General features: G+C 42.0%; 1 protein-coding gene across 6 annotated transcripts in view; it reads right to left on the bottom strand.

Moving 5' to 3' along the window:
• Window positions 1-1725: 1725 nt before the first annotated feature.
• The window catches only part of Dpp8 (dipeptidyl peptidase 8), a 53085-nt gene continuing 29148 nt past the window's right edge, over window positions 1726-25662 (bottom strand). For all 6 annotated transcript variants that reach the window (XM_075965495.1, XM_075965491.1, XM_075965496.1 and 3 more), the window contains 9 exons: window positions 24848-24927; window positions 20579-20731; window positions 19769-19904; window positions 16540-16685; window positions 13795-13941; window positions 12527-12679; window positions 9966-10108; window positions 9227-9338; window positions 1726-5834 (listed from right to left, as the gene is read on the bottom strand). In XM_075965495.1, the coding sequence (XP_075821610.1) occupies window positions 5712-5834; window positions 9227-9338; window positions 9966-10108; window positions 12527-12679; window positions 13795-13941; window positions 16540-16685; window positions 19769-19904; window positions 20579-20731; window positions 24848-24927 (1193 nt within the window). In that variant the 3' untranslated portion in view covers window positions 1726-5711. The remainder of the gene's footprint in view (window positions 5835-9226; window positions 9339-9965; window positions 10109-12526; window positions 12680-13794; window positions 13942-16539; window positions 16686-19768; window positions 19905-20578; window positions 20732-24847; window positions 24928-25662) is intronic.

A 25662-nucleotide genomic window follows, 5' to 3' on the forward strand; every position in this document is an offset into this window, starting at 1 on the left:
TCAAAGACAAGGTAGTTTCTGTCATGGTTCCACACAGACTATGCGCACATTCAGAGGCAAATCTTGGTAGTGGGGCCAGGGAGATGTCTCAGTTAAAAAGCATATGCCACCAAGTCTAGTCTGGAGTCCAGTCTCCAGAATCCACATGCTGAAGGCTCAAAACCAAACTCCCAGAAGTTGCTGCCTGCCTTCATATGCACACTCACACAATAAACACACAAATGTAATAATAATAAATTTTCTTTAGAAATGGGTTGGACCTGGCTGGTGACTTCTGGCTACAATCTCAACAGATTATTCTGGTGTCTCTCAGTTTACCCTCATGTTGTACTTTTTTTTGTACCCCAAGGCAGGACTTTTCCTAAACTGTGTAGTTCTAACTGGCCTGGAATTCACTATGTAGACCAGGCTGGCCTCAAACTCACAGAACACACCTGAGTGCTGGGAATAAAGGCATTGATCACCACACTCAGACAATAATTTTGTGTGTGTGTGTGTGTGACATGGCGGAAAGTTTAGGAAACCCTAATTACACAATTACTTTACTTTTATTTTATGTGCACCATGTACATGCTTTGTGCCAGAGGTGGGCACAAAGAGGGCTCTAGGTCCCCTGGAACTGAAGTTACAAACGGTTAACTGCTAAGTGAATGCTGGGATTTGAACCCAGGTCCTTTGGAAGATCAGCGAGTGCTCTTAATTTCTGAGCCATCTCCAACCCAAACTTTCATTCCTAATTTTATATACAAAAGACCCTAGCTGGGTGGTGGCACATATCTTTAATCCCAGCACCTGGGAAGCAGAGGCAGGCAGATTCTCTGTGGGTTCGAGGCCAGTCTGGTCTACAAAGTGAGTTCCCAGTTCAGGCTCCAAAGCTACACAGAGAAACCCTGTCTCGAAAAGCAAACAAACAAACAAACCAAAACCAAAACCAAAACCAAAAAAGACCCTATAGTCCTGCTTGTTCATGTGATGTTTTATACATAACTACAGAGAGCCACAGAATCCAGATGAACTCTGTGTTCTGGAACATGGACAAAGTCAACCTGCTGTGAACAATCAGAATTGTTGGCTTGGGGATGTAGTTCAGAGGCTGAGGACTTGCTTAGGGTGCCAGAGACCCTGCTTTTGTACAGTGGGAAAATAAGGATGGCAAAACCTCCAGAATTGTCCAAGGAAAAAACACTACAGAGGGCTGGGTAGATGGCTCAACAGGTAAAGGAGCTTGCTGCCACACGTGATAACCTGAGATCAGTCCCTGGGACCCATTTCGTGGGTCCTGACCTCCACACTCATACCATGGCACAAATAAGTGTAATTTAAAAATTAAAGCATTACACTAAACTCTTAAGACACCTAGAACCTGAAGATACCCCTATTAGTTTCCACTGGTATGTTCCGAAGCACCTAGTTGTCCAGGGGGGATCTGTCAGTGGTATATCCCAGAAGCCCCCAGTTGTCCAGAGGGTATCTGTCAGTTCCTGGCTCCAAGCACCCTCTGCCCTGGTTGGCATCTGGGAATCTCAGACAGGGACTGAGCAGCGCTCACACACTTCCCACTCAGTGCAGATGGTCGGTATTTGCACTGCAACTCCCACATAATCCTGCCCCTTAGCCCCAATTTCTCTCTTCACTGCAGGCACGTGACCTGTGTAGCAGCCACTCCACAGGTGTGAGTCACCGAAGCAAAGGCTGGACAGACAGGGAAGGAGTACTGAAGTCAGGTAATTTTAGCAGCATCTTTATTGCAACCAAGAACCTGGAATAAAACGCAGCGAAACTAATGCTTCACATCACACGATTAAAAGCCCTGGGGCTGGAAATGAGGAGACCCATATGCTTACTGGAGAGAGACATGCAGATCATGTACACGTCAGCGCTGAGACAGCAGGCACTTTATGCGCTAAAATTAAAGATTCCCCCCATTTCAACTTTGCTGAAAACAACATAAATTTGTATTAGGGTTACTTAAAACCAAACATATAGACAAAGTCCCTGTGTCGGCAAGGGAGTTCTGGAACAGCTGCCGAGAGCTCAGCACCTTCCTTGCACAAGCAGTCAGCAGGGCCGACTGGAGAGGAGGGGCGGGGCTGGGAAGGGCGCAGCTGGGGATGTTTCCAGTTCCCTCTCATCTGCTGGGAGAGGACACTCTCATGTTACATAGTTTAGACCAGGCTGAGGCTCTTGTCTAACATCAAGTAGCTCAAGATGGGCTCCTGGGCCTGAGCAAGCACTCTGTGTCCTTATCTCCCAGGACACCAACGAAGGCATTTAGTATAACGATTTCAGTTAACTTCAGAATGTTACACTCATCAGAAGTTCTGCTTTAATAAGCATGTCTAGCATTAAAACAGATTAAATGAACCATTTTTTATGTGGTTCCCTTTAAAGTGTTTCAGAGGAATATATTAATAAATACTTTTTAAAAAGCCCTGCCTTTCTTAAATATCACATAACTACCACGAGGCAGGCGCAGACGGAAGCTGCTCCTGTGTATTAGCCGACTGTGGGGTCTCAGGTGAGCAGTCTTTTCCCCTAGCAAACAAGAACACTGGGCTATGTTAAAGATTTGTTCCAGTGGGAAATTTTATGATTCTGTAACAATGCAAGCTCTGACTGGAGTCATCTCACCTGCAGAGAGAACCATGTGGTAAAGGCAGGAAACACCTGAACAAAAGCACACACACCCCCCTCCATGGCTCACAGCTTTAAAGGGCCAGACGTGTGTCATGACTGTACCTTCCTGTGTGAGGTTTTGGGAGAGTCAGAAATGGGAAAAGCCATTATCTCCCAAATAAAGAGTTACTTGTTCCTGCTTCTCCAAGAAGAGGTCCACAATTATCACAGATGACAGTTTTCTTGACTACTGTTTTGAGTTCATTTTTTTTCTTTTCCCCTGAGACAGGGTTTTCTCTGTTTAACAGTCCCGAAACTCACTCTGCAGATCAGGCTGGCCTTGAACTCACAAAGATCTGCCTGCCTCTGCCTCCTGAGAACTGAGATTAAAGGTGTGTTCCACCACCACCTGGGGCCTGTTTTGGGTTCTTAATCATCCAATGTAAAAGTCACCTTTTCTCTGACTCCAATTTTGTTCTTTACAGAACAGTTCCTTAAAGCCGTCTACAGTGACCTGACCAGAAGCACCGGGAAGCCTGTTTTGTTAGAAGTGCACGCTCTTAGTCTCTACCCAAACTGAGGGAGCTCGTGCCTCTGTGAGCTCAGGGTCCTGGATGAACGTCCCCGGCCTGCTGCTCTAACTGCTGAGGGGCACTACCTGCTGCTCCAGTGCACTGCAGGCACTCACTCCATACAAGCCTGGGAAACTCCACTTAGATGTGCAGTGAGTGCTTTCTGGCTCCCATCAAACTTCTAGTTTCATGGACTCTTGCCTTTCTCGTTGACATCCACAGTCAGAGGACAGACAGTTTTAGCGTGGCTTCCGATTGCTCCACTAACCGATGTAACACCGCTGTAGACAAGCAAACCCAGCCAAGCCACTTTTGTGCAAGTGAGCAAAGCACTTTCCTCTCAGAGAAGTAGAATGACGTTTAAATGACATGGTTATAAATGCAAGAAGAAGCTAGGATAGGTGGAGTTCTTGAAGGTTTGTTTGCATAAAATAAGAGATGTCTCATTGTAAAGCAAACTTAAGGGTGAGAGATTTCAAAAGGACGACTGAGAGCTACTTTATGTCACTCCTCTTTAGAATGTAAGAAGCAGCACTTGAAGCTAGCTGGTCCAGCGAATACCACCCTCAACAGCCAAGCCAGATACTTAGGTGATGAGGGAAATACTTTGTTGGGGAAGGAAAGTTACCCAAATCAGTTTAATTTAACTTTGAAAAATATAAACAAATTTTGGCACGAGAAAATGTCATAAGCATTAAAGTCAAAATAGATAAGACAATAAGAAAAACTGTGGACTCTATCATACAGCATAAATACACAGCCAGCAGATATCACCCTCCCTTCCCTCCACCTCTGATCACCCATGACTGCTACCACCCTCACTAATGCCAACTGCTCTTGGGAAGGGACCTGCTGTGGCAGGGAGAAGGAAACACAGCAAGTTTTCTGGAGTGACTTTTAAATCACTGTAACTTCCTAAACACTGGAATTTGTGATTAAAAAAGGGTCAAACCCACAGGAGCCTGGCTCCAATGGGACTCATCCAATACTGGAAGGCCCTAAAGAGCAGACACCAACCTTAAAAACCTTAATGTATTCCCTTCAGTTAAGCAGGAAGGCTAAGCCAGGAGGATGTCATGACCAAGTAAAAAACTGCTGATAGGCTTTCAACACTGAGAGCGCCATAGTTTGTCAGGGATTAGCTTACAGCAAAGAAGTGGTCTGGAAACTTTTTATTTTAAACTAGTGATATCTAAATTACATTCAGATAAAAAAGTTAGCTGGGTTGTGGTGGTGCATTCCTTTAATCCCAGCACTCAGAGGCAGAGGCAGGTGGGTTTCAGAATTTGAGACCAGCCTAGTCTACAGAATGAGTTCCAGGACAGCCAGGGCTACAAAGACAAACTCTGTCTTGAAAAATGAAAAAACAAACAAAAGTTAAGGTTTAGGTCTGTAAGGTTTCTCAAGTTGAAAGGAAAAATAACAGTTGGAATTATAAAAGTACTCCTCCGAATGCTGACCCTGTAGCTGCGCTGGCAAAGCCTGACTTCCTAGTTTTGGTTCCCAGACACGCAGGGAGCTTACATTTACCCAGGTTTTCTAGTGAATATTTTTGCTTAACTATTTTACTCAGTTCTTAAGCAGAGCCTGGCTGCCTCCTTTCCCAGTCACTCCCTGCACCAGGGTCTCCCCACTCCCTGTAATCTTTCTACCTCCTGGAAACTCTGGAACAGTTTAGTAAAGGAAAGGTCAAATGAAAATGGGCACCATTACATTCTAAGAATACAAATGAATACATACATTTTCTGTTCCTTAAAGGAGAAAAACTTGCCTGCTAATTTTCAAGCTCTCAAATAATTTGATTAAAATTTTTTTTGTCTGTAATTGTCAACATCTTGAGACTTGTGTAAACTCATGCTACATAGCCTTTATGTAAAAGGAAACCCCACTCCATCATATCATCAAAGAAAAAGGAGAATTATTTATACTAGATGCTGTTTAAATTGGTTAAAAACTTGTCAGAGCCCAAGTAAGTATCTTTAGGAGGCCACTAAGTTATCCTTGAAAAATCATTAATGATTGGGAAAGTCATAAGCTTAATAGTAATTAGTTCATGACATGCTGGATACACCCAAGTGACAAAGCATAAGCTATTCAATTAGACAGAAGTGCTATCGATCCATAACTAGTCAGATCCTGGAATTGAATCAAACCAATCACTACTATCATATTTTAACAAACCCAGAAGTATACTGTGAAATCCACTAATTAAGTCCAAGAGGCTTACACTGCTAGTAAAAGTGAAAATAGGCTAGTGTGAATATGTGGCTCTGACGCCTTGCTTCTTTCAGTATCCTCGTGGTACTGCTGAAGAATCTCTTGGAAATACGTCATTCGTTCTGTGTGGATGGGTAAGGTGTTAGATTACTATCCATTAACTGCAGATTTCTGCATGGCACCAAATTTACTTTTAGAAGTAGATCTTACGTCGTGGGTACCGAAGTTCGATCATCAGTCTGGCTTTTCCACTGACTGACCCTCCTCGTGAGGTGTGACAGTGCACACCTGCGTTCTACAGTCACTTTATATCACTTTCAGAGCAGCAATGCGTGATCCAAGGTTCTCCTGAAGGTAGTGCAATAGGTGCAGTTCATAATGTTCTCCAGACTCAGGGACTCTGATGCTGTGCCTCTCCTGAGGGTAGATCTTCACAACAAAGAGCAGAGGCAAGAAGACAAAGTTTAGTGATACTCCTCTTTCCAAAACTTTCTAGACACAGTAATTTATATACTGCTTTTTGGACTGGATCTCATGTAGCCCAGGCTGAACTAAAGCTCATCATGCAGTCAGGGATAACCAACCACAAACTCCAGATCTTCCTGTCTCTAGGGCTCATGTGCTAGGATGCTTTCCAGAGATTTCTAGTTGGATCATCAATATGGAACACAGTCTCTCTGTGGTTTTATATTAATACATATTATGCCATGGCTCTTCTTAACAGCCTTTATGCACCTACCCATAAGGCTTCAGGAGGATTCTTCAGTGGTTCACTGCCTGAGTGTGGTCTGCTGGTTTCAAATGCCACACAAGGTCTAAACTATCTTCAACCCAGCATATGAGAGGTGGATGCAGGAGGATCATGAAACTAAGGCCAGCCTGACCCTACGTAGTGAAATCTTGTCTCTAAAACAAACAAACAAAAAACTACGTTTAAAAAATCTGTAGATAGCTACACGTTGGTATTTAGCATGCCTTTAATTCCAGCACTCGGGAGGCAGAGTTCAAGGCCAGTCTGGTCTACAAAGCTAGTTCTAGTTCTAGGACTGCTAAGGCTGTTTGGAAAAAACAAAAACAAAAAAAAAAAAAGGGAAAAAAAGTCTGTAGACACCACTGGCTTTGAATGTGCCCATTCACTGAACTCAAGTGGAGGAATCCCAGCGGGGTGTGAGATAAGGCATTATCCTGGGAGCTATAGTCGTCTCTATCACACAGATGCAGAAAAAAAAGAAACATGCCACTTTCATTTAAGTGGTATAAAAACCAGAATTTTATAAACTAGAACCCTGGGGTAGACATCTTTGTAACCCTTAGGCTACCTGCTGTTTAAACTCCACCTCAGCTGCACACTACTATAGTGTAGGACTATAAAAATATGGGCGTGGGGGCTTATCCCTAGATTTCTAGCACTTGGAAGGCAGAAGCAGGTAGATATTAGTAAACTCAAGGTCATTGGTGTCTACATAATGAGTTCCTGGTCAAGCGGGGAAACAGGGTGAGATCATTGCAAAAAAACCCAACCAACTTAATAATCACAAAACCAATGAAAACAAAAACATGATACAATAAAGAGTTAATATCTGTATTTTCCAGGTATCAATTCGAGGGTAAAAAGATCCATTTGATGTACTAGGTCAGGTATCAATGGATTACATTTTTTTCAGATTTATTTTTTGTGTATGAATGTTTGTCTGTGTATGTATGTGCACCATGCGTATACCTGGTGCTTGAGATCAGAGGGCAGGCAGCATCAGACCCCTTAGGACACTGGTTCTCACCCTTCCTAATGCTGCGGTCCTTTGATATACAGTTCCTCATGTTGTGGTGATCCAAACCATAAAATTATTTTCGTTGCTACTTCATAACTGTAGTTTTGCTATGGTTATAAATTGTAATGTAAATATCTGATATGCAGGAATGTTGAGAACTGCTGCCCTAGAACTGGAGTTACAGGTGGTTGTGGGCCATCAGTAGATGCTGAGAACAGAACTCAGGTCCTCTGGAAAACAACAAGTGCTCTAAACCCTGAATCATGTCTTCAGTCCAAGGAATAATAGATTTTAATGCGACAGAGCATGGAAATGTCATAAATATGGGTTTAGTTTTCCACAAAAGCTAGCTGGAGGGCTAACTCATTCCTCCCACTTCTTAACACATACTTAGTGAGGCCCAATTTTCTTCATATACTTAAATTTAAAATCTCTCTCTCTGTGTGCGTGTGTGTATGTACCACATGTGTGGAGCCCCATGGAGGCCAGAAGAAGGTGTCAGATCCCTTGCAGCTGGAGTAACAGGCACGTGCGAGCTGTCTCACATGGATTCTGGGAAGAAAACTAAGGTCCTTACTAAACCACTGAACCATCTGTTCAGCCTCTTTTCATATACTTTAGTCATAACAACGCAACACATCAGACTCAATGCAGAAATGTAGTAACAAAAATAAAATAACAGCATTTTTCTCTGTGAGTTGTTTTGGAATTATTTTCCCCCCAAGATAAATGCAATTTGTGTTAACATATAGTAATTTATTATTGTTCCTTTAAAATAAATATTTGTCTCTGTTTTAATTCTCTATGAGGTTCTACGCCCCCCCTCTGGATTTTCCTGCTTCTGCCTGCATGTGTCACCATGCTCACCACCACTGTAGACATAACCTACACAAACAAGGCTTTGTGCTATGTAAAGGACTTCTGAGATCAAAATGCTTGAAAACTGCTACTATAGACAAATGTGTCACAGTTTAACAGGGCAGAAATGTCAACTGAAACATCAAAAGAAAAGGAAAGGTTATAATTTCTCATGAACATACAATCTTAAAGAACAAGAGGAATCAAGTGGCATGCGCGCGCGCGCGCGCACACACACACACACACGTTCTGGGGAGATTTCATGTAGCCTAGCCTCTAACTTGCTATGTAGTACTGTGTTCCTGAACCTCTTGACTCTACCTTCCAGGACATGGGCTCATAGACACTATACCTGTCTAAAAGCAGATTCTCCTAAAACCTTCTCAAAAAATAATTTTAATTTAATAAAAAAAATGTGTCTAACAGCTCTAGGTGACCTGGAACTAACTATGTAGACCAGGTTGGCCTCAAACTCATAGAGATCTGCCTGCCTCTGCCTCCCAAGCGCTGGGATTAAAGGTTAGGCCACCATCGCCTGGCCACTCAAAAACCTTTATTCGTTTATTTATTTTGCACAAAGGAGCTATGAAGGAGGGTAACCCATTAGTTTTTATTCACATGACAATGTAAAAAAATGAACAGTAAATGATCTCGAAATCATAGCTTAAAAAATTTATCTTTTATGTGCATGTGTGTGTGTGTCTAAGTGTATGTATATGCAGCATTTGTACACAAGAGTTCATGGAGACCAGTAGAGGGTGTCAGATCTTCTGGAGCTGCAGTTACAGGCAGCTGTGAGTCACCCGACGTGTTATCTCTCCAGTCCCACAATCAAGTCTTTGAAACTCTCTTATAACAACGAGGTCATGTAATATTTTTCTCACCCATGAAATGGGAGAACGGAAGCAAAGAAAGGCAGTGAGAGGGTTGATTCGGCAGCCATTTCCAGGCCCACAGGCTGAACAAACACAGACACATAAGCCATTTAACTGGACAGGCCCATGTTTCAGTCAGCCTTCAGGAGAGTCTTAATTTTTATCAACTAAAGTCTCGTAACTATGCTTATTACTGTAGTGTTCTTGGGCAGAGTGCAAACACAGCTATAAACTTAGCCTCAGTCCTCATTTTGCTAGATTCCAGGGTAATCTTTCACTGTTCACCACCACACTGAATTTGAAAATGTGAACAACCCACCTGTAAGTCATACGGTTTTCCAGCCCTCACTAAAAAACTCAGCAATATACTGGTGTGTGCAAAATGAACATTCTCATCCAAGAATCCGTGTAAGAGGAGTAAGCGATTTGGTCTGGAGGAAAAAAATATTGGAAGATTAGTCAAGACAGAAGAAGAGCATTAGGGCTGACCACTTAGCTCCTTTAAACTGACGACAGTTAATGCTACTGTACTGTCAGGTTGAGGACTCATTGTTTTCAACATTAACTCTGTATTACAGCAATCACATGCCACATGTAATGAAAAGCATCTTTAGTTTCTTATGAATATGTACTGCATGTTCCTAGAACACCTCTGTGTGAAAACCCTGTTGCTGACAGACTTCCTTCCACTTTGACACAATTACGAACTTAATTTCCTTCAGTGTAAGTAACTGCCTCAAATACTATTTATAAAGATAAATAAATAACCATAAATACATAAAAATTCTTCTCCCAGTACAGTATCTGAAATAGCTTTTAATCTGGTTCTGAGTGACATCCATCCCACTCGAGCAGTTTAGCAGTTAGTGATAGAACATTTGTCTACACAATGGTTTGGGCTCAATCCCCAGTACTGAGGAGGTGGAAAAAGGAACTTTTTAGTATTTATAAAATATTAGTCTTAGTTTAATTTTCAGTATTTAGTTTTTATCATCATTCTTAAAGCTTTTAAAACACCATTTAAAATCGCCAACCTTCATTTTAAACCATGAACTTACTCTGAGGGGAACTTTTCCGCTTGCATGGCCACAGATCCTAAGTAATAACCCTGTTCATTCTGGTCAGGGTGACCCATATAACGTTCCGTGTATCCTGTATCATAGAAGATCCACAGAGTGACTGGGGCCCCAGCAATAGCAACCTGCATATGACAACACAGACGTCAGCTGTGTCCCAGAAAAGAGTGCTAGCAGACAGAACTTACAACGGCAAATGTATAAGCTAAAATTATCTTTGCAAGGCTTTAGTCCTAACTACTGGACACACATTTCAGGACACGCAGAAACCTGAAATCAGGTGCCAAGGTCACAAATCTGATACTCTGTGAGTCAGTAAGCTTCATGTGCCACAGGCACAACCAACACTAACCCCTAAATGTGGGACAGCTGAAATATAAACTGAGTCTCTTTATTCAAAGCAGATACTGAACAAAAGTAAGAGAACCTCTGTGAAAACTATCCCCCACTGGAAATAGGTGTGACAACTGCCAACTTCATTTTTAAAAAAGCACCTACTGTTTCATGTTTTCCCCTTCCTTTGAGCCTTTTCTTTCCTTCTTTTTTTTTTTCAATTTAGAGTTTAAAACAGTTGCCTCATTTAAGGCTCCTATATAGTTTTATATTTAGATATTCTAATTAAATTTATTTTTTTTTAAAAGATAGTGTTTCTTTATGTATCCCAGGCAGGACCCAAGCTGGCAATCCTTCTATTTCTCTGTCCCAGGTTCTACGACTAAAGGTGTGTGCTACCATGTCTCGCTATTTTGTTTCTAAAGATTACTTCTCATAAACAGGGCATGGAGGTGCACACCTATAAGTCCAGCACACAGAAGGTAGAGACAGGAGGATCAGAAGTTCAAGACCATCTTCAACCACACCAGAAAAGCCAGCTTGAGAGCACACACAAACCCCCAAAACAAATGATAAAAAATTGCTCTTTGTAAAATAAAATCATATTACTGATATAAAAATTACTACTCTTAGCCAGGTGGTAGTAGCGCACGCCTTTAATCCCAGCACTTCAGAGGCAGGCAGATCTCTGTGAGTTCGAGGCCAGCCTGGTCTACAAGAGCTAGTTCCAAGACAACCAGGACTACTACACAGAGAAACTCTGCCTTGAAAAACAAACAAACAAAACAAAAAATTACTACTCTTAAGCAGGGCATGGTGCACACTATTAGTCCCAGCACTGGGGAGGCAGAAGCAGAGGCAGGTGGATCTCTGTGAGTTTGAGGCCGCCTGGTTTACAAAGTGAGTTCCAGGACAACCAGGGCTGTTACACAGAGAAACCCTACCTTGACAACGGGGGGAAAAAAAAACGTACTGCTCCTAATTCAAATTTTCATTACCTTTTTTCTTGTTTACACTTAGCTATTTAGTTGTCTGAGTGTGTGGTCATGTATATGAAGTCAGAGTTTGTTCTTCCACTGTGTCGGGGCACTGAACTCAGTTCATTAGGCTTGGTTCAGGTAGTTTACCTGCTGAGCCACCTCACTAGACCCTTTCTTCCTTTTTTTAACATTAAATAAATTATATCTTTATTTATTTGTATGTGCACAAGTATGTGTAAATTTATGTGGGTGCACATGAGGCATGTCATGGCTGTAGAGGTCAGAGGACAACTTTTAGGAGGTTCTCTCTTTCCACTTCTTGAGTCCTGGGGATCAACTCAGGTTGTCAGGCTTAGTGGCAGGTTTACCTGAAGAGACATCTCATTTATCCATTCATCCCTGTTTTCTTAGTAAATATCATCTTTATATATTTTCTTTATAATGTATTTTTTTAAATTTTACTTTATTAAGTATACAGTGCTCTGCCTGCATATGTCCATTCAGGCCAGAAGAGGGCACCAGACCTCATTACAGATGGTTGTGAGCCACCATGTAGTTGCTGGGAATTGAACTCGGGACCTTTGGAATGCAGCCAGTGATCTTAACCTCTGAGCCATCTCTCCAGCCCCTAATGTATAATTTTTTATAATAATATAATGTTCTAAGAATTTCAAGAATTATAAGCATGTAAAGATTCAGTTCACTCAGTGATCTGGGTCTGTAGCTTGGTGGTAGAGCATGTGCCTCAGCATGCAAGAGGCCCTAGGTACAAACCTCACTGTCAAATAAATAAAATTCAGTTCAGTCAACATTCTTTTCTTTTTTTTTAAGTGCTGGAGACCAGCCCAGGGCCCTGTACTGAACACAGATCTATTGAGGATTTACTCGTGCTAAGCAGTGCTAGCTGTTAGGAATATACCAGAGTATCAGGCAAAGACGTAGTTTAGTAATTAAACAAGCAATTGCAATCCAGAAAGTATATGTGTGCTTTACTAATCATAACTATCAATCTTTGGCATAAATAAGTAGTTATAAACTGGTGATCAAGCTGACAATTGTTTTAAATCTGTGTTAACACTAAAGATACATTTCCCATGTTGTAAAACACATAAACCCAACATTCTACAATACTGACAACACCTGACCCTTCAGAAAAATGATTTTCTTGTGCCTTCAATTAACAGAGAATTCTGGCCAATTACAAAAACAAATACAATAGTAGCCACATACCCTGAAGATATCTGATCTCTGCATCAGTGCCATCAAGGAGAGGTAGCCTCCATAGGACCAGCCGTGAATGCCCACACGATCCAAGTCAATGAAGTCATACTGAGACGCTAGGTACTGGAGTCCTTCCACTTGATCATCAATTTCTATTTGACCCTGTCAAACACGGGGAAACAGCTCACTGGCTCTGATGCACACCAGTCTTAGAGAACTCTTTAAACCTGCTCTATGTTTTTAACTAAAAACTCCTGGAGGGTTTCCTTTCTCAGATTAGAGTTTATTAACAACTGATATTCTATTTTCCCTCAAGAAATTAAAAAAAAAAGCATTTATAGTTAAGAACCTGCTGCCCTGTGAAGAGTTTAGTTTCCACAGTCATGGAGTTCTTTCCTGCCCATGCTGTCCCTAGCTGCAGGGTGTCTCCCACTCCATTTGTTCTGTTGTCTGCTAAGAGGTCAGCAACTTCCTTGTAACAAGCCTTCCTCTATCCAAAGACAAAAATCCAGCCCCTTTAAGAGATTGATGAAATTTACTTCTCCTTTTAGCACTTAGTGAAGTAAAGCAAAGGGCATTACCCCTGAAGCCTGACCTTCCTTTCTCCCAGCACGACACTTCTAGCAAAGCTCTAGATGTCCTCATTCCTACCAGTACCACCCAAGGTGTCACTTGGCCTGCCAGTGCACAGTCTCACCTCACCGAGCCAAACCAAAAAGTAAATCAAAAAAAAAAAAAAAAACTTACATGAGAATACAACATAAGGTCAAAGAACTGGCTGTGGGAGACCATCCCATTTCTTACTCAGCATGTCCAACACACTGGCAGCCACAGGGACTGCCTTACTGTGCAAAAGGAACATCGGACTGTCATCATTTCCCACAGCCGCAGAAAGGACCGGGGGCATCTCTAAAAGGTAGCACTTAAAGCTTCCTGCAGAGAGAAAGAGGCTTGTCACAAGGAGGAAACTACCCAGTTGTTTCCCTCTTCACAGAGGACAGAACAAACCTCAGGCATTCCTGAGGAGTATATGGGACTGCCCATGGCCAAGGTCAAAGTCCAGACTGGACAGGGCATTCTAACAGAAGTGGCTCTACCTCAGCTCCTGGGAGGCAGACAGGTAGACAGGAGTGAGTCTACTGTAAGGCAAACCTTTCATCCCACTGCTCAATTCTAACACATTCTTCCTCACTCTGTCACTCAGGTCCTCCCCCAACTCGAATAAAGTGTAAGAAAATGAAAACATCTGGAGAAGAAAGTGTTCTATGCTCACACACCATTTTATATTTAAAGGCGCCTTCAAATTTAAGCCCTCGGTGACAGGATCCTCTGTTGTCTATCACCACAACCACATAACCTAGGGAGGCCAGGGTGTTCAGGCGGAAATACTTGACTCCTTTAAATCGATTGTTTACCAGCTGCACCTGGAGAAGAAACAGCTTCAGTGATCTTATGTAGCAGCATATAAACCGTGAGACAGAAAGACTGCAGAAGTCAGAAGGCTGAATGTACTATTATCTTGCCTTTAAAATGTAAGTGTGAAGTGATACAATTTGAAATTTACTCAAGTCTTTGCATGTTTATGCTGTTCCACGCTTAGTTTCACTCTCAAACCTTCACAGCAAATACCAGACTTCACTCTAGCGCAGATACTTAAGTTTTAAAAAATTTCTTTAATGATTTATATAACTTTATGTGCATTGGTGTGAAGGTGTCAGATCTCATGGAACTGCATTTTCAGACAGTTGTGAGCTGCCACGTGGGTGCTGGGAATTGAACCCGGGTCCTCCGGAAGAGCAATCAGTGCTCTTAACTGCTGAACCATATCTCCAGCCCGATACTTAAGTTTTAAGTAAGGGAAGAGAGTTAATCTACCCCAAGGAGAAAGTTGCTGAATTATATACTCTGAAGAGTTATGCCATTCAAGTAACAGTGAAAAGGACAATTAAAAACATCTTCCCTCCCTGCTTGTCTCTTCTGGAGTTGCTGCTGAGTGACAATGGAAATATGTAGCTTATTATCTATCTATCTATCTATCTATCTATCTATCTATCTATCTATCTATCTATCTATCTATCTATCTATCTATCGAGACAGGGTTTCTCTGAGTAACAGCTCTGGATGTCCTGGAACTATCTCTGGTGACCAAGCTGGCCTCGAACTCATAGAGATCCATCTGTCTCTGCCTCTCCAGTGCTGGGATTAAAGGCACGCACCACCACTACCTGACAAGATGTAGTCTTTAATAAATACTGCGATAAGCACAGTTATCTTTTTCCTGTTAGACAAATTAGTGTGAAAGTATCATTTTTAAATTACTTTATTACCCTAGAGACTACACTTCAAACTGACCAAGAACATAAATGCATCTTGGTGTTTTATTAGAAATGGAGTTTTATCTAATGAAAAGACAGTTCAATCACACGCAGTATGTTCATGTTTCAATCAGCTCAGGGCACTCATAAAATGGCAGTCCCATGGGATCGTGACGGAGCCGAGACGCTCCTGTCATCTAATGCCAGCACAGCTGGCACGACATGGTACATTACTCCTGTGTTTGGGGTAATGTTATATAAACAACTACTGCACTGCTAGTGTTATGAAAGAGAGCGCATGCACTGAACAATGGCTGATAACAGACGACTAGGTTACTGGTGTGTGTGTCTGTGTGTGTATTTGGCAAATGTAGGGGTTGAACCTAGGGCCCTGCACATGATAGGCAATTACCACTGAGCTGCATCCTCAGGTCCCTTTTTACTTTTTAAGAGAGAGTATCACTAAGCTGCCATGGCTGGACTTGAATTCACTTAGTAGGTGAGTCCGGTTTTGGAACTTTCAATCCTCCTGCCTCTGCCCCCTATCTCCCCCAAAGCTGGGATTACGGGTATGCACCATCAGGCCCGGTTTATATTATATTTTAATCTCTGTTTGACATATCCTCCTGCTAAAGATAATGAAAAGAGTTTAGGGACAGGTAGTGGTGGCGCACGCCTTTAATCCCAGCACTTGGGAGGTAGAGGCAGGCAGATCTCTGTGAGTTCGAGGCTATCCTGGTCTATAAATCAAGTTCCAGGCCAGCCAGAGCTACACATTGAGATCAAGTTCCAGGTCCACCAGAGTCACACATTGAGACCCTATCTCAAAAAAATAAAAAAAGAAAGGAAGGAAGGAAGGAAGGAAGGAAGGAAGGAAGGAAGGAAGGAAGGAAGGAAGGAAAAGGGGATAAAGAAATGGTTCAGGGGCTGGAGAGATGGCTCAGTGGTTAAGAGCATTGCCTGCTCTTCCAAAGGTCCTGAGTTCAATTCCCAGCAACCACATGGTGGCTCACAACCATCTGTAAAGAGGTCTGGCGCCCTCTTCTGGCCTTCAGGCATACACACAGACAGAATATTGTATACATAATAAATAAATAAATAAATAAATAAATAAATAAAAGATCAAAGTTTAAAAAAAAAAAAGAAATGGTTCAGGGGGCTGGAGAGATGGCTCAGAGGTTAAGAGCACTGACTGTTCTTCCAAAGGTCCTGAGTTCAATTCCTAGCAACCATATGGTGGCTCACAACCATCTGTAATGGGGTCTGGTGCCCTCTTCTGGCTTGCAGACATACATGGAAGGAATGCTGTATACATAATAAATAAATATTTTTTTAAAAAAAGAAATGGTTCAATGAGTAAAAATCCTGCTGTGCCAGATCTGAGTCTACCTCTCTCCTCCCACTGTGAGCTAAGCCCCTCCTACACCAACAATATCAAGGGGTTCTTCCTCCACGACCTTGTTTATTGTTCCTTCTGCCTGGGAAGGAGGCTTAACAGGTCTAATTTCTTCTCAATGTGTTTAAGATAGGACCTATTGCTAACTACTATTTTGGAAATGAATGAATACAAATGTAAGTTACCAGAGATTTCGCTGCAGACATCAGAGGCATGCACATGGTGCAACAGACACACATGTAGATAAAAATATTCATAAATATAAAATAAAAATCACCTAAAACACACACACACAGAGTTTCTATACTCACCTGAGGACCACCATATATGAAGAGTACAGTGGGGTATTTCTTCCCAGGTTGCAGGTCATGAGGCTTATACAACATCCCATACAGTGTAAATCCAGTAGTACTTTCAAAAGAAAAAATTTCTGGAGGGGTATAGTCAGGGAGAGGACCTGTGGGAAGCAACAGAGCCTGTAAAGAAGTTCTCAGAGGTGCCTGCAATCTGAAGTCAAAGAAGCAAGTATCTAAACTCAACTCTCCTCCCAATAACTACTATCCCTCTCTCAGGTTATCAGTTTATTGCTTATCTAACAGGTATTTTTAGAACAAAATGAATGAACATCCATTGTCTTTTTCAGATTCAAACACTGAATTTTGAGTAACCTTTGGAGCCTAAGAGGTGTTTATATGCAGAACTAAACAAATATCCAGTGCTAGGTTCAGTCTTTACTTATCGGTAGTTAAAGCACACACCTACCTGATCAGCAACTTTTCAAAAAGTTGGGGGGGGGGGGTAGGGAACAAAAACCCTATGTTTAACTTAGTCAATTTAGCCTGCTTATAGCAGGTGCTCAACACACACTTGTTTCCTTTTTTTTTCTTTTTGGTTTTTCAAGACAGAGTTTCTCTGTGTAGCCCTGGCTCTCCTGGAACTCCCTCTGTAGACCAGGCTGGCCTTGAACTCACAGAGATCTGCCTGCCTCTTCCTGCCAAGTGCTGGGATTAAAGGCGTGCGCCACCACCTCCCCTCAATGCCTGTGCACAGTGAAGTCCCCATGAGAGGTTATTACCATAATGGCAATTGTGCTCCCCGACTTTAAAATATGCACAAATGCTTTGGTCTACAATAGTTTAAATTTTTTAAAAAAATCCATCCTTCCTATCTATCTATCTATCTATCTATCTATCTATCTATCTATCTATCTATCTATCTATCTATTTTTGAAACAGGGTATCTCTACATAGCCCTGGCTGTCCCGGAACTTGAGTTGTAGATCAAGTTGGCCTTGACCTCACAGAGATCCACCTGCCTTGGTCTCCTGGGTGCTAAGATTAAGATTAAAGGGGTGCACTACCACATCTAGTTTATTATTATTATTGTTAGTGTGTGTGCCGCAATATGATGTGTGTGTGTGAAGGTGCAAGCGTTCAAGATGCTATCTATGCCTGTGCACACTTACGTGACAGCAAAAGAAAGACATCAGTGTCCTCCTCTCTCTACCTTATGGCCTCGAAACACTCCCTGCATCAGAAGCTTGCACTTCTGCGAGGCTGACTGGACATCAAGCCCCTGGGATCCACCTCTGTCCTCTCCAGCTTTGAGTGAGTTACAGGCTCACAATTCTACCTGGCTTTTATGTGGGTGCTCATGATCTGAATTTAGGACTTCATAGTAGGACAACACGCACTCTTATCCACTAAGCCATCTCCCCAAACCCAAATTAATGCTTTGATCTCTTAGTCAAGTGTAAGGAGTGAAAACATTTAACATAGAAGTAGATTTGAAGATAAAGTGAGTTAAAAGACACTTAAAAAAGTTTATTCTTTATATTTAAGAAATTGTAGGGCAGGGGCTGGAGAGATGGCTTGGTAGTTAAAAGCACTAACTGCTCTTCCAGAGGACTTGGGTTCAATTCCCAACAACCACACTGCAGCTCATAGCTGTCCCTAACTCTAAGATCTAACAACCACACACAGACATACATGCAGGCAAAATATCAATGCAAATGAATAGAAGTAAATAAACTATAAAAAGAGAAGGAAGGAAGGGAGGGAGGGAGGGAGGGAGGGAGGGAGGGAGGGAGGGAGGGAGGGAGGGAAAGGAAGAAGGAAGAAAGAAATTGTAGGGGCTGGAAAGGGGGTTTAACGGAAAAAAGCACTTGCTGCTCTTTGAGAAGACTCAAGTTTAGTTCTCAGCATCCATACCAGGTACCACAATTGCTTGTAACTCTAGCTCCAAGGGATCCAAAGCCCTCTCTAGTCTCTATGACATACATGTGGCATATATACCTACATACATGTGGCGTGCACACACACAAAACTCACATAAATAAAATTTTCAAAAAGATGGTGATAGGTGATCTTGTCAGCTGAAAAACCGAACCCCTGGGCGTGTCTGTGAGGGGTTTCTAGATTAGGTTAGTTGAGGAAGACTGACTCTAAATGTGGGTGGCATTTTTAGGCTGGGGTCCCTAACAGAGTGCAAAGGAGAAAGGGAGTTGAGCAGCAGACCCTGTCTCTTTCCTTTCTGCCTGGACACAATGTGAATCTCCTGGAGCTCCTGCCACCACTTCATTTCAGGCTCTACTTTATATTGTGAGACAAAACGAACCTTTTCTTTGGTCTTCCAAGACATGGTTTCTCTGTGTTACTTTGGAACCTGTCCCGAAACTCACTCTGTAGACCAGGTTGACCTTGAATTCACAGAGATCCTGCTTCTGCCTGAGATAAGGAACCTTTGGCATAAGATGCTCTTGTCAGGGATTTTGTCAGAGCAATTTACAAAGTAACTAATACAGAAAGCAAGAGTTAAAAAAAGACCACATGGTAGCTCATGCCTGAAACACTAGCATTTGAGAGGCCAAGGTAGGAGGACTGTTGAGTTCAAGGACAGTTTGGGTTCCATAGAAAGGTCAAGCCTGGGCTGCAGAATGAGAGTCTGGGACAGCAGTCCTCTTTGCTCACACAGTGAGCAAGTGTGCTGGCCACTACTAAGATGGCTACTGCAAAGACTTCGGAACTTAGAGAAAGCAACCAACTAGTTATTTCCTAAAGGGTCAACCTCGCTGCTCAAAGTGTCTTACTAAGTTCAGAATACATTATCTCAATCTGCTTTTTTTTTTAAATATTTATTTATTTATTATGTATACAATATTCTGTCTGTGTGTATGCTGCAGGCCAGAAGAGGGCACCAGATCCCATTACAGATGGTTGTGAGCCACCATGTGGTTGCTGGGACTTGAACTCAGGACCCTTGGAAGAGCAGGAATGCTCTTAACCTCTGAGCCATCTCTCCAGCCCCCTCAATCTGCTTTTTAAAAAGGTTTTCTAGACATGTTCCTGCTTAGAGAAGAGGAAACCCAGCTCATTCAGCAATTTACAGAACGGGAAATGAGGTTCACCTGAAGCTCAGCAGCTCAGGGATAGGCAGGGCTGAGCAATTGGAAGACAGCCCGAGAGACATGGACACAAGACCCCAGCACAGTGTACTCTGGTACCAATCTTAGTTAAGCCTAGGTTCAGGAGTAAGGGATACCTGCTGAATCCAAAATGGTGGCCCAAAATTCCTTTGTTTTACGAACTGGGTCATCTTCAGGACTTGAGAGTTTGTAGAGGGAAACGCAGTGCGGGTTCTTCTGGTTGCTGTACTTACTTATAAAGAAGTCACAATGCTAGAGAAAAGAGAGACAACAACAGCTTTCCATGGGAAAGGCAAGGAAGGCTACCATGATCATACACACCAGTGCTACGGCAATGGGAGTTTGACAACTCAGTCAAACATGTTGGGGAATATTATTTTAACGTGTGTGACTTTTGTTTATGCTGCATTTGTTTAACTCTGTGAAGCTCTGATTCTATGCCTGCCTAAAACACCTGATGGTCTAATAAAGAGCTGAATGGCCGGCCAATAGCGAGGCAGGAGCAAGGACAGGTGGGACTAGCTGGCATAGAGTATAAATAGAAGGAGAAATGAGGAAGAGGAGGTCAGGGGCAACCACCTAGCCAGCAACGGAATAAGAGTGAGAGTAAGATACACAGAAGCAAGAGAATGAAAAAGCCCAGAGGCAAAAGGTGGTCAGGATAATTTAAGAAAAGCTGGCAAGAAACAAGCCAAGCTAAGGCCAAGCATTCATAAGTAAGAATAAAGTCTCTGTATGTGATTCACTTGGGAGCTGGGTGGTAAGCCCCCTCAAAGCCAAAAGAGTAAAACGTCACACAACACAAACACACAGTGCTTTTCCTAGACAAGGCTTCTGTGGGCCAACGTCACCAATTTTCACATTACTCAAAGGGAATTTGTATGACAATTTCTATGACAGGATCCCTCCCAACTGGGACACAGTACCTGACTGAGGCAGCAGGAATGTGAGTACCCTCGATCAGTCAGCCTCACCACTTCGCCAGGGTTTGTGTAACTGGTCACATACAGGTGATGTTCCAAAGGAGAGTCTTTGGTGCCTTCAAAGTACACCAGCTTTCTGACTTCATCAACCCAGATCTGCCAAATCACAGCACAAATCAGTACTAGTGCAGTGTTGACAAGGCCAGCAACACACAGAGTTCCCCTCATACAGAATCACCCGATGCCCCTGACTTGGGCTTGTTTGGTCTTTATTTTGCTACTGATAATAATGAGATTGGTTTTGTTTATGGCTAAAAGTTGATCTTGTCCAAAAGGTAAAAGGCCAAATTATACACGATTGGGATAGTGTCCTGATCAGATTGCATTGTGCACTTTCCTTAAAGTAAGAGAATTATTTTCTTATAGTAATTCCTCAGGGAAAAAGATCCTACATTGCACCTCATTTGCCTACTTGGAAGAGATTAACTTTATTTCTCTCCTGCAGCCAGTGCAATGTTAGCTAGGTAGGTACTTTTCTAGATCTTTTGTACAAATTTGCAAAAGCATTTTTATCTATCAGATTGAAAAATAACTGGAATCAACCAGCTTCAGCAACAGTGTAGTTTATAAATAAGCAAGGATAAGATTTATTTTAAGCACTGATACTGGATACAATCCAGTGTCCCCAGCCCTAGATAAGATCTTACTATCTAGAACTGAACTCACTTATTACAGTAATCTAAATAAATTGTTTTCTTTCATTGTTACTTTAAAAATAATTTACTAGTCTACTGAAAATTTACTAGAATTCAAAATGTTTTATGAAGATAAAGGTTCTAAAAGTATTATAAATATCTCTCACACACACACCTTTCACTGTTAACTTTTTACAGTAGATTCATCCATTCCTAATTGAACACAATTGCTCTGGAAAACAAACCTTCAGGAATCCCCATAGGTATGTGCTATCTCTCCAGAAAGCCAGCTGGTTTTTCCGCAGAAGCAGCGGAGAATCAGGCATTTCTACACTGTCTTCACTCCCATCTGTAAGCCTCTTTTCTTTGTGCTGTGTAAGTACTTATATTCAATAGGATTAGAGTTTCCAGGGATGCTGGACAGATTGCTGGGTCCTACCACCAGTTTCTGAGGAGGACTGGGTCTAGCTGAACCTGAATTTCTGGCATAGTTCTAAGCAATTGGCTTGTTCCATCCCTGATCTGGGACCACACTGAGTGTGACCCTCAACAGGAAGAGTTGCACGAGCTCAAGCCTGAAAGCTGTACTCAGCTGTTGCTGTGAAGTCTGAGGGCAACAGAGTGACTTGTAAAAGCTGAGGTGACAAAGGCAACACAAATACAAAAAAACAAAGCAAATATACAGAAAAATAGAGGAAGAATTTGAGAGAAACAAACATACCACAAAAATTAGCATGACTCGAAAAACTCATGCCCACAGGGGCGAACAGGAGAGTCATTTAGGTTGCCCAAGTAAGGGACCTTTTGCTTATGTGATTTTGGGATTTATGCCAGTATCTAGTAGCTCTTAACTCCAACAACTACAATTAAAGGAATTACAAAAAATTTGTTTTGTTTTGTGTCTATGTCAGCCTGTATCTGTGTATGCAAGTGTGCCACAACATGCATGTGGCAAATAAATGACCACACGAGGAAGCCACATCTCTCCTACTGTGTGGGTTCTAAATATGCAACTTGGGCTGTGAGACTTGGAGGTCTTTACCTGCTGAGACATCTCAATGGCTAAGGAAACTTACCCTGAAAGTGGTTTTTGTTATTACAACCTAGAATTCCACAATGAGATTTCTTTTCTCAGGTATTTAGCAGGAGCACCTCAGGCCCAGCCAGAGGTAAAACAAACAAACAAACCAAACAGTATTTGGATATATAACCAGATGGCTATTTAAGGCCCTAGTGAGCTCAGACTTACAAGGTTGCCTACAGCAAGACTTTATTTTAATGCTTAGTTTTAGCGATCCTGGCTGTAGGTACTCTGGGCCTGTGCTGAGGTAGCACATAATGGTGGAAGTATCTTATCCACACTAGTCTGAGGATCTTACAAAAAAAAAAAAAAAAAGTGGGACCAGAGTCTTCTTGTATGTGTTGTTTGTGAAGTATGCATGTGTCCATGTGAGTGCTCACAAGTGTAAGCATGTATGCTCTCTGTGTATGTGTATGTCATGCAGTTAGAGGTGGTGCTGGCAGGTAAGGGAGGGCCAAGCTTAGGTCCTGCGCTTACACAGCAGTCACTTCCCAGACTGAGCATCTCCTCAGCTCCTTGTTCTCTATTTCATTTTTTTTAAAGATTTATTTATATTTATATACATTGGGGTATTGCCTGCTTGTGTGTCTGTGTGAAGGTGACCTCAGGTCCTCTGGAGCTGGAGTTACAGACAGTTGTGAGCTGCCATGTGGGTGCTGGGAATTGAACCCAGGTCTTTTGGAAGAATAGCCAGTGCTCTTAACCCCTGAGCCATCTCTCCAGTCCCTCTATTTCATTTTTTAAAAATATTTATTTATTTATTATGTATACAATATTCTGTCTGTATGTATGCCTACAGGCCAGAAGAGGGCACCAGACCCCTTTACAGATGGTTGTGAGCCACCATGTGGTTGCTGGGAATTGAACTCAGGACCTTTGGAAGAGCAGGCAATGCTCTTAACCTCTGAGCCATCTCTCCAGCCTTCTATTTCATTTCTTAAATCACCACAGAGACCATCACGATTTCTAAATATGTCAGAACATGTAATAAATTCCTAAATTTGATAAAATCACACTCAGGCCATCAGTAAATCCTGGTGCCTATAGCCACTGAATTGTCTGAGCCAGAAAGGGGGAGAGGGATGTCTAGAGATCAGATAAAACCAAATGCAAACAAAGGAAAGGCACTAGTGAGAGGCTAGTGAAGGTCTTCTGTTCAAGGCCTGCCTGCTACAGAGTGAAGCTGAAGGCCAACCTGGGCAACTTAGCAAGAAAGAGCCAGTCACAAAATAAAATAGAAAAGTAGCTGGGCTATGGCTTAACACTAGAGCACTCGCCCAGCATTTCAGGTGGAGTCCAGTCCATAGTACTGACGGAAAGCCACAGGCTCAGAGCCGCACGCTCTTCCCTGTTAACCTAGGCTCAAAAAGCTTAAATCTGTGAGACAAGATAAAAACAGGTAAATGAAAGAAAATTTCTACTTCAAGAAGGCTAATGGGCTGGAGAGATGGCTCAGAGGTTAAGAGCACTGACTGCTCTTCCAGAAGTTCTGAGTTCAATTCCAAGCAACCACATGGTGGCTCACAACCATCTGTAATGAGAGAAGGCATACATGCAGGAAGAACCCTGTATACATAATTAATAAATAAGTCTTAAAAAAAAGAATGCTAAATATAATTTCCGATGTAAAAACATCAACAGCCTATCATGCCTAAAACATAAATTTCAGGTTATATGCTAACTCACAACTTTTGAAAGTCCTAAACAAACAAACTACTTCCTTACTAAAGAGCAGTAAGATTATTTGAAAATGGTGATCTTGGGCTGGAGCAATGGCTCAATGGCTAAGGGTACTGGCTGTTCTCCCATAAGACTTAGTTTCAGTTCTCAGCAGTCATACGGGGCTCACAACTGTCCACAATGCCAGTTGTAGGGGATCTGACACCGTTTTCTGGCTTCCACAGGCACCAGGCATGCATATAGTGCACAGACATACATGCAGGCAAAACACACAATACACAAAAATAATATGATAATTGAAAATGGCAGGTGTCCTGGTCTTGTAGACCAGGCTGGCCTTGAACTCACAGAGATCAGCCTGCTTCTGCCTCCCAAGTGCTGGGATTAAAGGTGTGCACCACTACCACCCGGCCTAGAAAATGGCAGTCTTTTGTAACTGGAATGCATCTTATTTTAAAGTAATAAAATAGGTGAACTTTATGATTTAAAATAAGATTTTTAAAAATTTATTTTAATTTTCTTAAAAGACAGGGTCTTACAATACAGCCCTGAGTGGCCTGAAACTTGCTAGGTAGACCAGGCTGGCCTCAACCTGCCTCTGCCTCCCAAATGCTGGAAGTTAAGGTGTGTATCACTACATTCTGATTGAACTAAGATTTTTCCTTCGTAACAATTTGTATCCTTCTATGCCCTAACTTAATATTGTAAAATACTGGAGTCATACATACATACATACACTGTATTATTCATTTTTTTCTGTAGTGTATGCACAAGGCAGAGGCTAACCAAACATATCAGTAGAATAAAGAAACATACATTAGATCCGTGCCGGCCAAGAACTTCCCATTCACCACTGGTAATTGCTATTTCTTCTTTGATAGGACACTTGAAATCACCTGTAGATACATACAACCAAAATTCAGTACTTTATCCAAACCATAAGCAAATGAAACAATGTAGAAAAGTTTTGCAAACTGTCTTTTCCAAAAAGCTGCAATAAAACAAAAGTAAAAACATCAATGTTAGAGCCAGGCGGTGGTGGCGCACGCCTACAATTCCAGCACTCGGGAGGCAGAGGCAGGAGGATTTCTGTGAGTTCAAGGCCAGCCTGTTCTACGAGGGCAAGTTCTAGGACAGGCTCAAAAGCTACAGAGAAACCCTGTCTCGAAAAGCAAACAAACAAACAAAGGATACCTTATTGTTTCAAAGTATTATTTTAGTTCTTTGTTCTTTCTTAGTTCTTTGTTCTTTCTTCCTCTATGAGTGAACTTACTCCTGAGCAGCAAAGGAACTAGTAAAACAATTTTAAGTTCAGGGCTAAATTAAGCTGAAGCTCATGGAAAGAAATTCTGTTTTATAAGACCTCTATCTTTAAAGAAAAGTTCAAAGTCATAATTAGTGTTTACTTGGTTGATTTCAAGATGTAGCTCATTGCTCTCCAAATCCCAGTAATTAAAAAGCCTTTCAGAAAAACTGAAAAATCCAAAGGACTTGAATAGGTATTTCTTTCAACAAGATATACAAATGGCCAATATGTATATGGAAAGTAATAATACCCCTCATCATTAGAAAAATCTGTGTCAAAACACAATGGGATGCCTCTTCAAGCGGGGCTTGGTGGCACGTGTGTG

The sequence above is a fragment of the Microtus pennsylvanicus genome, chromosome 3, assembly GCF_037038515.1.
Source record: "Microtus pennsylvanicus isolate mMicPen1 chromosome 3, mMicPen1.hap1, whole genome shotgun sequence".
Lineage (NCBI taxonomy): Eukaryota > Metazoa > Chordata > Mammalia > Rodentia > Cricetidae > Microtus > Microtus pennsylvanicus.